General features: G+C 44.7%; 1 protein-coding gene across 1 annotated transcript in view; it reads right to left on the bottom strand.

The window, feature by feature from the left end:
* Positions 1 to 16244, bottom strand: part of acmsd (aminocarboxymuconate semialdehyde decarboxylase) — a 63827-nt gene that overhangs the window by 31801 nt on the left and 15782 nt on the right. The window contains exons 4-5 of the mRNA XM_038789879.1: positions 8168 to 8217; positions 3099 to 3335 (exon numbers count right to left, since the gene is read on the bottom strand). Of these exons, the coding sequence (XP_038645807.1) occupies positions 3099 to 3335; positions 8168 to 8217 (287 nt within the window). The remainder of the gene's footprint in view (positions 1 to 3098; positions 3336 to 8167; positions 8218 to 16244) is intronic.

Genomic DNA, 16244 nt, shown 5'->3' with positions numbered 1-16244 from the left:
TCCAGATTATTTATGTATATCACAAACAACAGTGGTCCGAGCACGGATCCCTGTGGAACACCACTAGTCACCTTTCTCCATTTTGAGACACTCCCTTCCACCACTACTCTCTGTCTCCTGTTGCCCAGCCAGTTCTTTATCCATCTAGCTAGTACACCCTGAACCCCATATGACTTCACTTTTTCCATCAACCTGCCATGAGAAACTTTATCAAATGCTTTACTGAAGTCCATGTATATGACATCTACAGCCCTTCCCTCGTCAATTAACTTTGTCACTTCCTCTAAGAATTCTATTAGGTTTGTAAGACATGACCTTCCCTGCACAAAACCATGCTGCCTATCACTGATAAGTCTATTTTCTTCCAAATGTGAATAGATCCTATCCCTCAGTATCTTCTCCAACAGTTTGCCTACCACTGACGTCAAGCTCACAGGTCTATAATTCCCTAGATTAACCCTGCTACCCTTCTTAAACAAAGGGACAACATTAGCAATTCTCCAGTCCTCCAGTCCTCCTCACCCGTGCTCAATGATGCTGCAAAGATATCTGTTAAGGCCCCAGCTATATCGTCCGTCGCTTCCCTCATTAACCTGGGATAGATCCCATCCGGTCCTGGGGACTTGTCCACCTTAATGCCTTTTAGAATACCCAAAACCTCCCCCTTCCTTATGCCGACATGACCTACAGTATTTAAACATCGATCCATAGCCTCAACATCCATCATGTCCCTCTCCTTGGTGAATACCGATGCAAAGTACTCATTAAGAAGCTCACTCATTTCCTCTGACTCCACGCATAAATTCCCTCTTTTATCTTTGAGTGGGCCAATCCTTTCTCTAGTTACCCTCTGCTCCTTATATACGAATAAAAGGCTTTGGGATTTTCCTTAACCCTGTTAGCCAAAGATATTTCATGACCCCTTTTAGCCCTCTTTATTGCACGTTTGAGATTTGTCCTACTTTCCCGATATTCCTCCAAAGCTTCATCAGTTTTGAGTCACCTCGATCTTATGTACGCTTCCTTTTGCATCTTAGCTAGTCTCACAATTCTACCCGTCATCCATGGTTTCCTAATCTTGCCATTTCTATCTCTCATTTTCACAGGAACATGTCTGTCCTGCACTCTAATCAACCTTTCCTTAAAAGTCTCCCACATTTCAAATTTGGTTTTACCCTTAAACAGCTGCTCCCAATCCAAATTCCCGAGCTCCTGCCGAATTTTGTTATAGTTGGCCTTTCCCCAATTTAGCACTCGTCCTTTAGGATCACTCTCGTCTTTGTCCATGAGTATTCTAAAACTTATGGAATTGTGATCGCTATTCCCAAAGTAATCGCCGACTAAAACGTCAACCACCTGGCCGGGATCATTCCCCAATACCAGATCCAGTATGGCCCCTTCCCGAGTTGCTCTAAAAAACTCTTCTCGATGCTCCTTACAAATTCTGCTCCATCTACGCCTCCAACACTACATGAGTCCCATTCAATGTTGGGGAAGTTAAAATCTCCCATCACAACCACCCTATTGTTCCTACATTGTTCTATAATCTGTCTACATATTTGTACCTTTACTTCACGCTCGCTTTTGGGAGGCCTATAGTAAAGTCCCAACAATGTTACTGCACTCTTCCTATTTCTTAGCTCTATCCATATTGCCTCAGTGCTCGAATCCTCCATCGTGCCCTCCTTAATCACAGCTGTGATATCACCTCTGACCAGTAATGCAACTCCTCCACCCCTTTTATCTCCCTCTCTATCCCTCCTGAAGCATCTATACCCTGGGATATTTAGTTGCCAGTCATGCCCATCCCTCAACCAAGTCTCAGTAATACTAATAACATCATATTCCCAGGTACTAATCCAAGCCCTAAGTTCATCTGCCTTGCCTGCTACACTTCTCGCATTAATACAAATGCACCTCAGACCACCTGTCCCTTTACGGTCATCATCTCTTCCCTGTCTATTCTTCCCCTTAGTCACATTGAGTTTATTATCCAGTACCTTACTGGCTTTAGTTGCTGCCTCTTTACTGACCTCTAACTTCCTAATCTGGTTCCCATCCCCCTGCCACATTAGTTTAAAACCTCCCCAACAGTGTTAGCAAAAGCACCCCCTAGGACATTGGTTCCAGTCCTGCCCAGGTGTAGACCATCCAATTTGTAATGGTCTCACCGCCCCCCAGAACCGGTTCCAATGTCCCAACAATCTGAACCCCTCCCTCCTGCACCATCTCTCAAGCCACGTATTCGTTCTGACTATTTTTAAATTTCTACTCTGACTGTTTCGTGGCACTGGTAGCAATCCTGAGATTACTACCTTTGAGGCCCTACTTTTTAACTTATCCCCTAACTCTCTAAATTCTGATTGTAAGACCTCATCCCGTTTTTTACCTATATCGTTGGTGCCTATATGCACCACGAGAACTGGCTGTTCACCCTCCCCCTTCAGTATGTCCTGCAGCCGATCTGAGACATCCCTGACCCGTGCACCCGGGAGGCAACATACCATTCGGGAGTCTTGTTTTCGACCACAGAAACACCTGTCTACTCCCCTTACGATTGAATCCCCTGTGACTATAGCCCTGCCAGTCTTTTTCCTGCCCTTCTGTGCAGCAGAGCCAGCCACGGTGCCATGAGCCTGGCTACTACTGCCTTCCCCTGGTGAGTCATCTCCCCCAACAGTATCCAAAACGGTATACCTGTTTTGGAGGGAGATGACCGCAGGGGACACCTGCACTGCCTTCCTGCTCTTTCTCTGCCTTTTGGTCACCCATTCCCTGTCTCCCTCACCAATCCTAATCTGCGGTGTGACCAACTCACTGAATGTCCTCCGGTCATTAATTGTCCAATTTGAAGAAAGTTACAGTAGCTGGGCAACTGTCCCCATTGCAGACCTCTGACCTTCCCATCGAACCTTGTGTCAGGGACCTGCCCTCTGTTAACAAAACAGGCATGAATCTAAAAAAGTAGTGCCAATGCCTTTAAGCACAGTTCCCCTCTGTGCATTTGTATGTTTCTAAAAGAATTCTGCATGAGGCACTTTCAAAATTTGTTTTAGAAACCTGTCCAGGCTGTCAATTTGAAAATATATAGTGCTTACAGCATACACTGGATAAAGCTCTGGGCAATTCAGATCCCAATCGTTGATATGAGAGCCAATTTGAATTCCTGGAAATCCTAACTCTTTCACACAGCGATGCATTTCTTGAACAGCAAGCTCTGGGTCCTGCATGGGCAGAGTACCAAGGCCAATGAATCTTGTTGGGTGTTTACGCACTGTTGCTGCAAGGTCATCATTCAAAATATGGCACAGATCCAAGGTGTCCTTGGGTTTTGCCTACCAAAAAAAAAAATAACAGTCTTACATTTAACACATGAGTCTGAGTTTTCTAGGAGAATATGTTGTGATAATTCTGTTAAATTATTCTCCCGCAAGCAAAATTAAAATGTCACATTTTCTCAAATCCTGAGGACTAATACAAACATTTTTCTATTATTGCAATAAGATGTATAAAAATACATTGAGCAGCATTTCTGTTCCCGGGGTCCTTAATCCCAGGATGGACCCAATGCGGCCATGTAAATAACTGTTAGGGCACTTAATGGGGCACTTGTTGAGCATTTCCCAACAAAGGCGATGTGCTACTCTGAGCCGACGGGTGAGATCCCTGCCACCTGAATTAAATTCCACCTAAATTCCACTTAGCTTTCCAGCTAGGCAGGTGGGGCCAAGTGACCTACCCCTACTCCCAATTCATATGTTCACATCTTCATGTGCTACATCATGTTTGCTTGTGTGTTGAAAGTACCGAATCATAGAATCATTATCAAATCCCTAAAGTGCAGAAGGATGCCATTCGGCCCATCAAGTCTGCATCAACCCTTTGAAAAAGCACCCTACCTTGGTCCATTCCCCCGCCCTATCCCCATAACCCCGTCTAACCTTTAGACAAGAAGGAGCAATTTAGCATGGCCAATCCACTTAGCCCGCACATCTTTGGACTCTGGGAGGAAACCGGAGCACCCAAAGGAAATCCACACGGACACAGGGGGAATGTGCAAATACCACACAGTCACGCGAGGTCAGATTGAACCCAGGTCCTTGGTGCTGTGAGGCAGCAGTGCTAACCATTGCGCTGTCCCAAGGAGGTGTGTTGAGCCAAAAGGCTTTCTTCAGTTCCTTTATCGAAAGCTAACAGATTTGTCCATTCACCGAGACACAAATATTTCATTTTATAAATCTAAAATTATTTCACCAATCCTGGACTTATATTTTGTTGGGTACCACAGCATTATAATCATATTTATTCAAATAGATAGGCTGCTTGATTGAAGTAAGAAGTCTTGCAACACCAGGTTAAAGACCAACAGGTTTTTTTCGAATCACTAGCTTTCAGAGCACAGCTCCTTCCTCAGGATTCACCTGCGATAGATCATTTATGCTCTAATGATCATAGAATCATCACAGAATTTACAGTGCCCATCGAGTCTGCACCGGCCCTTGGAAAGAGCACCCCTTCCAAGCCCACACCTCCACCCTATCCCCGTAACCCCACACAGCACCTAACCTTTTTTGGACACTTAGGGCAATTTAGCATAGCCAATCAACCTATCCTGCACATCTTTGGACTGTGGGAGGAAACCGGAGCACCTGGAGGAAACCTGGAGGAACTTGGGACCCTGGAACTGTGAAGCAGCTATGCTAACCACTGTGCTACCGTGCTGCCAACGGCATAAGGCAAGACTTCGAGCCCTCACTGAGAAGGAAGATCTACCTTGGAGAGATGCCGGCCAATCTATTTGGGGCAGAGGGAGTATAAAATCCTCGACTATGCATTAAATGATCATTGATTCTAATCGGTAATGATTGTACAGTATACAGAAGCAATCCACAGCCTGAGGTAACTGTACAATTGTATCTGCCTCAGCTTATCTAATGCCAAAATCCTCATTTGTGTCTTTCTTTTCTCTAGACCTCAAAGCTCTCCTGGCTGGTCTCTAATCTTCTACTCTCTGTAAACTTGAGCTCATCCAAATTCTGCTGCCTTACTTGAATCAAGTCCCATTCACTTGTCATCTAATGCTCGCTAAGCTGTACTGGTCCCCAGCCCAGAAATATCTCAATTTTAAAGTTTCCACATTTCTTTCTAATCCTTCCATGACCTTATGCCTCACTATCTCTGTAACCTCCTCAAACCCTGCAACCCTTTGATCTCTTTGATCAAGCTTCGGGTCCTCATATCATAGAATCATTGAATCCCTACAGTGCAGAAGGAGGTCATTGGGCCCATCAAGTCTGCACCGACCCTCTGTAGCAGCGCCTTGCCTAGGCCCCACTCCCCGCCTTATCCCTGTCACCCCAACTAACCTGCACACCTTTGGACACTAAGGGCCAATTTAGTACGGCCAATCCACCCAACCTGCCCATCTTCGAACAGTGGGAGAAAACCGGAGCACCTGGCGGAAACCCATGCAGACATGAGGAGAATGTGCAAACACCCCACAGAAAAAACAACACCTTCTCCATGATAGTCCTCATACCGGGCCCCGCAAGGCTACGTACTTAGCCCCCAACTATACTCCCTACACACACACGACTGCGCAGCAAAATTTGGCTCCAACTCCATCTACAAGTTTGCTGACGACACGACCATAGCGGGTTGGATCTCGAACAACGATGAATCAGAATACAGGAGGGAGCTAAAGAACCTAGTGTAGTGACGTAATAACAACAATCTCTCCCTCAATGTCAGCAAAGCTAAAGAGTTGGCCAATGACTTCAGGAAGCAAAGTATTGTACACACCCCTGTGCCGAGGTGGAGATGGTTGACAGCTTCAAATTCCTAGGTGTGCACACCACCAAAAATCTGTTCTGGTCCACCCACGTCGACGCTACGAGCAAGAAAGTACAACAGCACCTATACTTCCTCAGGAAGCTAAGGAAATTCAGCATGTCCACACTGACACTTACCAACTTTTACAGGTGCACCATAGAAAGCATTCTATCTGGCTGCATCACAGCCTGGTTTGGCAAGTGCTCAGCCCAAGATCGTAACAAACTATAGAGATTCGTGAACACCGCCCAGTCCATCACACGAACCCTCCTCCCATCTATTGACTCTGTCTACTTCTCCTGCTGCCTGGGGAAAGTGGGCAGTATAATCAAAGACCCCTCCCACCCGGCTCACTCACTCTTCCAACTTCTTCCATCGGGGAGGAGATAAAAAATCTGAGAACACGCACTAACAGATTCCAAACCATCTTCTTCCCTGCTGTACCAGACTCCTAATCGATCCTCTTATGGACTGATGGACTTATGGACTGATCTGATCTCTTCACACATCTTCTCTACTGAGTAGTACTGCACTCCTATATACTTCACAAGATACCTGTGTCTGTGTGTTTACATTGTATATTTTATGTTTGCCCTATTATGTATTTTTCTTTTCATGTACGAAATGATCTGTCTGAGCTGCACGCAGAACAATACATTTCACTGTACCTCGGTACACGTGACAATAAACCAATCCAATCCAGAAAGTTGGCCAAGGGTGGAATTGAACCCGGGTTCCTGGCGCTGTGAGGCAGCAGTGCTAACCACTATGCCACCGTGCCGACAATGTCACTGATATCAGATTCAGGGCATTTGCCTACCCAAAATAGGATATTACCTGACCGTGCAACAAGCTGGCACCTGTGGCCTCCCATCCCCCAAACCTAGTTCCTGCACACTCGAGCACAGTGACTCGCCATGTGAAGACACTCATCTAAACTAGCCAGTGAAGATGCAAGGTGCCAATATCTGAAAAGAAAAGTGGTCTTTTATTTCTTCCTGTGGCTCAATGTCAAATTTTGTTTGTTAATACTTCTGTGAAGTGTCTTGTGTTAACGTGATTTATAAAATTGTTGTAGTCAGGGCAGTTCCTCCCAACCCTCCAAGTCTCTCCATGTTTCTTTCTTGTGGTTCTGTTTGTTTGGAGTCTGATGCATTTTTTTATTAAATGCGCCTCTTTGGTTTATAATGCTTTATTGGAACAACCCTGTTCCTTCTCTGCTTCAAAGTCCAGCTTTTTAATCTGATTCAGAGACTCTTTTGGCTTCCTCATCTTTGCCATGCTGCAGAGTGAAAGAAAAGTGAAGTGAAATGAAAACTATTGCAGCAACAAAAGGAGAGACGTGCAGAGAAAGAGAACAGTAAGGGAGAAAGCGAAGTGAGTGATTTGGGAGACTGAAACATAATAGATGACAGAGAGGCAGAACAAAGTGAGTAGGAACAGAGAACCAGAGGAAGGATCTAGCGAGCGACAAATGTTTCTGTACATGGACCAGAATTCATTGGCTGCAAATTGGTTTATGACACCCTGAGGTCATGGTGTAAAAAAGCAAGTTATTTCTTAAAGCGGATAAAGGGAGAGACCGGAATGAGGGAGGCGAGAAGGAAAATGAGAGAAAAGTGAAGCCCAAAGTTGGAATGGGAGGTTGAGGGCAAAGGGAAAGGTGGAAGGGAAGGAGAGCAGAGGGACAGAAATTAAAGTAGAGAGTAAAACAAAAGTGAAAATGAGAAAAAGAGGGTGAAGGGTGAAAAGCAGAAGTGAAGGAAAGTGAGAGGAACTGAAATAGATGGAGTTAGTGAGAGAAGCAAAAGTGGAAAAGGAAAGAAATGGAGCAGAAGTGAAAGAGAGCAAAATAATGAGTAAGAAAGGGAAACAAAATGGAGAGCATTATTGAAATGTGTGAGAGAGAGATTATTTGCAGAGCCACTATATATCACCATGCAGTTTTCAGCACTTTTGCTGACTCATGCTACGATAAGTGTGTCTTCCTTGCTGCGAGTGTAGGATAAGTTGACCTATTCGATCCAATACAATGTACTTTATCATTATCCTGATAAAGGTGCTGAAAACTTGATTATAATAAGCATTGTGCCAACATTTTATTCTCTGTATTTTAAAAAAAACTTCATGTTCCTTTATATGACACATTTATGATTGCTACAATTTAGTTTTTATAGCTGCCAGCGGTACAGATTTGAAAAATGATAAACATTCAGAAGGACAACCCTAATGTGAACACAACCAAGCTTGAAGTAAATCTAACTTGTTACAAGACAAAATATATTAATCAATAACCAGAATGGCAATACTCATATTTTTCCTTCCACAAACTTACCCAATAATTGAACATAACAGGAACAGTAGAAAGAGCCTGCACGCTTACGCCTGGAAAATAAAATGTTTTTTGTTCACAAACATGTTTGATTATTTCTGTTTCCATTCAATTTTATGATTCCACAGGTTGCACGTTATTTTTGATTCTGAAGTCACCACATGTGGCAACGAATTGTTTGGTTTTTCATAGAACCCCTACAGTGCCGAAGGAGGCTATTCGGCCCATCTTGTCTGCACCGACCCACTGAAAGAGAACCCCACCTAGGCCCACTCCCCCACCCTAACCCTGTAACCCCATCTAACCTGCACATCCCTGAACACGAAGGGGCAATTTTAGCATGGCCAATTGACCTAACCTGTGTATCTCTGGACTGTGGGAAGGAAACGGGAGCACCCGGAGGAAACCCATGCAGACATGGGGAGAACATGGAAACTCCAGAAAAACAGTCATCCAAGGTTGGAATTGAACCCAGGTCCCTGATGCTGTGAGGCAGCAGTGCTAATCACTGTGCCACCATATAAATGTCACCACAGTCCACTTCTCCCTTTTGATAGCTGACTTGTGGTGATTTAAACTGAGGGTCACCTGAGGCAAGAGGCAATGTTAGGAAGGCAGGCCTTCATGAACAACGTCAATCGGTACAGGAATTAAATCTGCAATGTTGACCTTGCTACGCATCACAAACCAGCCATCCAGCCAACTGAGCTAACCCCACACAGATCATGTTTATCTACTGATCCTTAAATGTTCTGTGTGTTATTAGCTAAATCTGGGTGTGGCTATTGACTAAGAGAAGCTAAAGAAGCTGTAAGCATGAGATATGAACTCCTGCACAAACAGAACTTAGTGCGTCATCTCGAGCTATCTCCAAGGCATAAAACACAACAGCCAACAAGGTTGGCAACTCACCCTTCCTGTATTTTAAAGGATTGCCTCTTATTTAGACTGTTTGTCCCACATCCCTTCAGGGGCACATTTTGTCCCTCATGTCGAGAACAGCTGACAGGGGCTGAGGCTGGGAATCCCTTGCCTTCCTTTCATCATTTTGTTGTGTGAGTATGTGCACTGTGATTGTTGAACACCAGGGGGAGGTAGGTTCACCAGCACCCTTCCCTGCTCTTATGATCATGAGGAACTGTCCCCTCCCTGCACACTTTGTCAGGAGCATTTCCCTCCTCACCCCTGTTCTATTGGTCAACAGCACCACCTTATGGTCACAAGCAAATCTTCCAGGCCCCCCCCTATTAGCTCTTATGATCATTGGTAGCCCCCCCCTCCCCCCCCAAGTTACCCAAGGCTGGAATGGAACCCGGGTCCTTGGCACTGTGAGGAAGCACTGCTAACCAGTGTGCCACTGTGCCGCCTATTGTAAGATTGTTTTGTAAGATTCCGTCACCCTAAAGATGATGGAGAATGCTTTAAATTTACCAGCTGCAGCTATGTTTATGAGAGACAGTGGCATAGTGGTGCTTTAACTGGACCAGTAATCCAAAGGCTCCGGCTGAAGCTCTGGAGGCACAGGTTCAAATCCCACTCTGAGAGCTGGTGGAACTTAAATGCATCTGGAATTAAAAGCCAATCTCAGTAATAATGACCATAAATCAATTGTCATTTAGGAAAAAACACATCCGGTCACTAATGCCCTTTAGGGAAAGAGATCTGCTGCTTTTACCTGGTCTGCCCTACACATGACTCCAGAGCCACAACAAGATGGCTGACTCTGCAATGGCCCAGCAAGCCATTCAGTTGCATCAAACTACTACAAAACATGAAACTGCATGGACCACCCGGCATCAAGCTAGGCATTGGAAACACAAGGGCACAGCCTGCATTGTTGAGCCTGCAAATTATTCTTCACTAATGTCTGGACACCTGTGCCAGAATTCGGAGAGATGTCCCACAGACTAGTCAAGCAGCAGTCCTGACATAGTCATACTCACACACAATGTCCCAGGCACCACCATTTGTGGGTAAGCTCTGTCCCACCGGCAGGACAGACCGATCAGATGTGCGGCACAGTGGGAGACAGTCGGGAGGGAGGGAGTTGCCCTAGGGGTCCTCAACATTGACTCTGGAGCCTATGATGTCTAATAGCATCACGTGAAAGATGGCAAGAAATACCCTGCTGGGAGTTACACGAATGTGGTGGTTTCGATGGATTTTGGCTTTGCTCGCTGCATGATGGGCAGTCCAGATACTCATACATTATCTTGCAGCAGAAGGTACCGAGTATTGGAGGAGCTCACAGAAGGCACATTCATCTTTGATTCAGTGGTATGTGCTCTCAAAAAAATACATTGGGCCAAAGAAAATGTGATGATTAAATGATACATATTCCTCCAGAAATGCCAGGAAAATAAAACAATATATGACAGCGTTGTGGTAGTTAGCTTATTCCACATGTAGACTTGGCACACTAATCAACAAATTATTTATGACAATTAATTGCAATTACTTCAATTCCATGAATTAGAGAACGTCGCCTCATGGATAATTAAACCTTGGAAAAGCAGCCCTGGGTGACAATTTCCTGTCCCACCAATGGCAGGAATCGAGGCAGGTGGGGCACTCAATTTGGCAGGAGGCAAAAAGCCTGTATCCCAATGGTGGGATAAACTGCTGGAATGTTAGCACTGGTAGTAAATGCTGCACCAAGGCTGGACACGGGAGGCAGGCAAAGGCTGGAAAGTGGGGGGTAGAGTGGAAGGCTGGAGCAAAGGTTGCACAGGGGAGACAGGCTTATGTGGAAAGGGTGGGGAGAATGTATGGGAAAAAGGGAATGGGAGAATCTGGGGAAAGTGTGGGTGAGTGTCTGGGGAATACATGATGTGGAGATGCCGGCGTTGGACTGGGGAGAGCACAGTAAGAAGTCTTACAACACCAGGTTAAAGTCCAACATGTTTGTTACAAACACTAGCTTTCAGAGCACTGCTCCTTCCTCAGGTGATTCTTACTGTTCTGGGGAATACAGCAGAGCATTTTGGAAGGCAAGCTTGGTATTGTCGATGGTTGTCGTTGGAGGACGGTGGGGGGGGAGGAGAACTCAGGGTACTGCTGATGAGAGAGCAGTTACAGTCAGACAGGGGAATGGGATGCGGTAGGGTGGCATGTCCAGGGTGGATCACAGAGGGAAATAAGAAAGGAGACTCGGATAATGGGAGGGGGCAGAGTTAGGATGGACAGAGGGACAGTGCAAGAAATCAAGGGCCTGTATCAGATAATTACACTAAAACAATAGTTGGGAAGGGAGAGGGTACATTAAAAGGACTAGCCTTAAGGTTTTATACCTGAACGCACTGAGCATTGATTGATCAATTAGTTGCATAGATAGATGTAAAGGGATATGATATAGTTGGGATTACGGAGACATAGCACCAAGGTGACCAAGGATGGGAATTAAACATTGAGGGATATTCAGTTTTTAGGAAGGACAAACAGAAAGCAAAACGTGGTGGAGTTGCATTGTTGAATAAAGAAGATATTGATACAATATTGAGGAAAGATATTAGTACAAATGATGTGGAATCTGTCTGGGTGGAGTTAAGAAATATCAAGGGCAAAAAAACAATAGGGGTGGTATACAGACCACCAAACTGCAGTGGTAATGTTGGGAATAGCATTAGACAGGAAATCAGAGATGCATGTGATAAAGGAACATCTGTGATTATTGGTGACTTTAATCTGCATGTAGATTGGGTGACTCAAATTAGTCACAGTACAATAAAGGAGGAATTTCTGGAGTATATAAGAGATGGTTTCTGGGTCGGTATGTTGAGGAACCAACAAGGGAACAGGCCATCTTGGACTGGGTGTGGTGCACTCCAGTTGTGAGAGCGCCCTTGGGGATGAGTGACCACAATTTGGTAGTATTCGTTATCAAGGTGAATAGTGAGGTAGTTGATTCTGAGACCAAGGTCCTGGACCTCAAGAAAGGTAACTATGATTTTATGAGGCATGAGTTGGTAATGACGGACTGGGAAACATTACTGAAAGGAAAGACAGTGTACAGGCAATGGCAGGCATTCAATGACCGAATAGGTGAACTCCAAAAGTTGTTTATTCCTATTTGGCGCAAGAGTAGAAAGGGAACTGTGGACAAACCATGGCTTACAAGGGAAATTAAAGATAGTATTAGATTCAAAGAAGAGGCATACAAGATAGCAAGAAAAAGCAATAGACCTGAGGATTGGGAACAGTTTAAAATTCAGCAAAGGCAGACCAAGGGATTGATTAAGAAGGCAATAATACAATTTGAAAGTAAACTAGGTGTATTAAAATCTGACCGTAAAAGTTTCTACAGGTCTGTAAAGAGAAAAAGATTAATAAAAACTAATATCAGTCCCTCAGAGTCAGAAACGGGGAATTCATAACAGGGAACAAAGAAATGGCTGAGGAACTAAATTCCTACTTTACTTCTGTCTTCACAAAGGAAGACATGAATAATGTACCGAAAGTTCTGAGAGAGCACAAGTTTTAGTGAGGAGCTAAAGGAAATTAGTATTAGTAAAGAAATGGTTCTGGGAAATGAATGGGATTGAAGGCGGACAAATCTCTAGGGTCTGATAATCTGCATCCCAGTGTACTTAAGGAAGTGGCCCCAGAAATAGTAGATCTATGGTGGTAATTTTCCAAAATTCTTTGGACTCTGGAATGGTGTCTACAGATTGGAGGGCAGCACGGTAGCATTGTGGTTAGCACAATTGCTTCACAGCTCCAGGGTCCCAGGTTCGATTCCCGGCCTGGGCCACTGTCTGTTCGGAGTCTGCACGTTCTCCCCGTGTGTGCGTGGGTTTCCTCCGGGTGCTCCGGTTTCCTCCCACAGTCCAAAGATGTGCAGGTTGGGTGGATTGGCCATGCTAAATAGCCTTAGTGTCCAAAATTGCCCTTAGTGTTGGATGGGGTTACTGGGTTATGCGGATAGGGTGGAGGTGTGGACCTTGGGTGGGGTGCTCTTTCCAAAAGCCGGTGCAGACTCGATGGGCCAAATGGCCTCCTTCTGCACTGTAAATTCTGTAAATTTCTATAAAAAAGAATATAACCGCACTATTCAAAAAGGGAGGTAGAGAGAAAATAAGTAACAAAAGTTAGACTAACATCGGTAGCAGGTGTCCATTATCAAGGATTTCATAGCACAGCACTTGAAAAGTAGTGGTGTAATCAAACAATGTCAGCATGGATTTACGGAAGGAAAATTGTCGATTTGATGGGAGGAAAGGTACGTGGAGGTGGGTCCATGGTAATGGGGGAGTGACAGAGGGGAGAGTCATGGTAATATTAGGTGTGTCTATGCTGATGGAATGAAGTTGGTGGGTGAGTGTAGAAAGTGGTGGAGCGGATTTGAAAGGTGAGGTGCCCCGTTTGTCGAAACATATCTTGCCCACGCAATTCAGCAGTGAGATCTCTCCTGATGGCAGGAGGATATTTTCAGGTGGGTGGAGTTCAAGGTCAGCACACGTGGCCAACTAAAGGGTCACCATAATGATTATGAGGTAACCAGATATCAACTATGTTTAGTTGTGTTCTCCTCTTTATGGCGTAGCTCGAATGGCTGCAGGTTTGTTCCCAACTCATGGACAGCATGATCTCAGACCAGACCCCGACAGTGGCGAGAAATCCCAATATTTTATTTTAATTTTGTAAAACTGTGAGGAAATGATACTTCGCTCCAGGAGTGATTGGACGAAGAAATAGGGATATGGTATTTTAAAACAAACTAACACAGTATTATAATCTTGAAAATAACACCAAAAAATATCGTACAATTACACCTTAAACAATACTACTCAATACAGTGAATACAATACCCTTAACTGCTATCTTTATTCCCACTTAAACAACAAGAAAAAAACATCTTAGCTACCATTGGCACTTTGGAATATTTGCTTTACATAATTGTTCATTGAGAAAGAGAGATCTCTTGATGCTGCTTTAAAGACAAGATCTGACTCCTGTCATTGTTTCGTACAAGCCATTGGCATATGACACATGAGGACGGCCCTATACCACTCAACATTAGAAGGTCTGGCTGAGAGGGCTTTTCAGAACTTCAAGAATGCAATGTGAAAGCGATCTGACAAACCACTTTGCTATCATTTGGCTAATTTTTTGTTGTTGTATAACACAACCCCCCACACTACCGTGGGGGTTAGACCTGCTCAGCTGTTCATGGGCCGTTGCCTGAGAACCTAATTGGATCTCGTGTTTCCAAATTTGGTGGGGAGGGTAGAGGTATGTCAGGCCTCCCAGAGGAATCAACGGTCAGAGCAGAAAGGCGACAAGTTGTTCTGGCTGGGAGACCCAGTATTGGTTTGTAATTTTGCTTCAGGGCCGTCTTGGCTAGCTGGATGGATTGTGGCTGAGTCGGGACGGATGTCATATGTGGTCAATGTCAACAGGAAGACTGTCAGAAAGCATGTCGACGACTTGAAGAATCAGAGGGTTGCGACCTCCAATCTGGAGTCAACCAGTGCTGCCAGTGTTATAGACACTCCTGTAAATTCATTTGACCTAAGGGAGCCGAGGGCTCCTGAAACTACTCCACTAGCACCACCTGTTGAAGCCAGCAAGGCCAGTTTGCCAGTCGTTGAGGCAGTGCTTCCTGGGATGTCACTAACTGCTGACAATTATAATTGCCCAGAAGGGTGCTGAGCCTGTGGATGGGCTGCAGAGGTCCGGGAGGACCCGGAGGTCTCCAAACTGATTGAATTTATGATGGTCTCTCTTTCCTCCGTTATCTTTTGTAATGTTTGTAGATTCTGTGTATAGTTTTTTTTGTGTAGTTGTAACATGGGACTTAAATGCTTTTGACAAGGTGCCAGACAAAAGGTTGCTGCATAAGATAAAGATGCATGGCATTAAGGATAAAGTAGTAGCATGGAGAGAGGAGTGGTTAATTAATAGAAAGCAAAGAGTGGGGATTAATGGGTGTTTCTCTGGTTGGCAATCAGTAGCTAGTGGTAGCCCTCAGGGATCCGTGTTGGGCCCACAATTGTTCACAATTTACATAGATGATTTGGAGTTGGGGACCAAGTGCAATGTGTTCAAGTTTGCAGATGACACTAAGATGAGTGGTAAAGCGAAAAGTGCAGAGGATACTAGAAGTCTGCAGAGGGATTTGGATAAGTTAAGTGAATGGGCTAGGGTCTGGCAGATGGAATACAATGTTGACAAATGTGAGGTTATCCATTTTGGTGGGAATAACAGCAAACGGGATTATTATTTAAATGATGAAATATTAAAACATGTTGCTGTGCTGAGAGACCTGGGAGTGCTAGTGCATGAGTCGTAAAAAGTTGGTTTACAGGTGCAACAGGTGATTAAGAAGACAAATGGAGTTTTGTCCTTCATTGCTAGAGGGATGGAATTTAAGACTAGGGAGGTTATGCTGCAAATGTATAAGGTATTAGTGGGGCCACACCTGGAGTATTGTGCTCAGTTTTGGTCTCCTTACCTGAGAAAGGATGTACTGACGCTGGAGGGTGTGCACAGGAGATTCACTAGGTTAATCCAAGAGCTGAAGGGGTTGGGTTACGAGGAGAGGTTGAGTAGACTGGGACTGTACTCATTGGAATTTAGAAGGATGCGGGGGGATCTTATAGAAACATATAAAATTATGAAGGGAATAGATAGGATAGATGCGAGCAGGTTGTTTCCACTGGCGGGTGAAAGCAGAACTGGGGGGCATAGCCTCAAAATAAAGGGAAGTAGATTTAGGACTGAGTTTAGGAGGAACTTCTTCACCTAAAGGGTTGTGAATCGATGGAATTCCTTGCCCAGTAAAGCAGTTGAGGCTCCTTCATTAAATGTTTTTAAGATAAAGATAGATAGCTTTTTTGAGAATAAAGGAATTAAGGGTTATGGTGTTTGGGCCGGAAAGTGGAGCTGAGTCCACAAAAGATCAGCCAGGATCTCATTGAATGGCGGAGCAGGCTCGAGGGGCCAGATGATCTATTCCTGCTCCTAGTTCTTATGTTCTTATGTAAGTGGGGAGAAATGTGGTCGGGTGGCCCTTTAAGAGGATGGGCTCAATGAACCATTTGACCAGCTCAGGGCTAATCATGTGGGAGCGCATGAACTC

The sequence above is a fragment of the Scyliorhinus canicula genome, chromosome 2, assembly GCF_902713615.1.
Source record: "Scyliorhinus canicula chromosome 2, sScyCan1.1, whole genome shotgun sequence".
NCBI classification, from domain to species: domain Eukaryota; kingdom Metazoa; phylum Chordata; class Chondrichthyes; order Carcharhiniformes; family Scyliorhinidae; genus Scyliorhinus; species Scyliorhinus canicula.
This window is presented reverse-complemented; position numbering and strand designations above follow the sequence as displayed.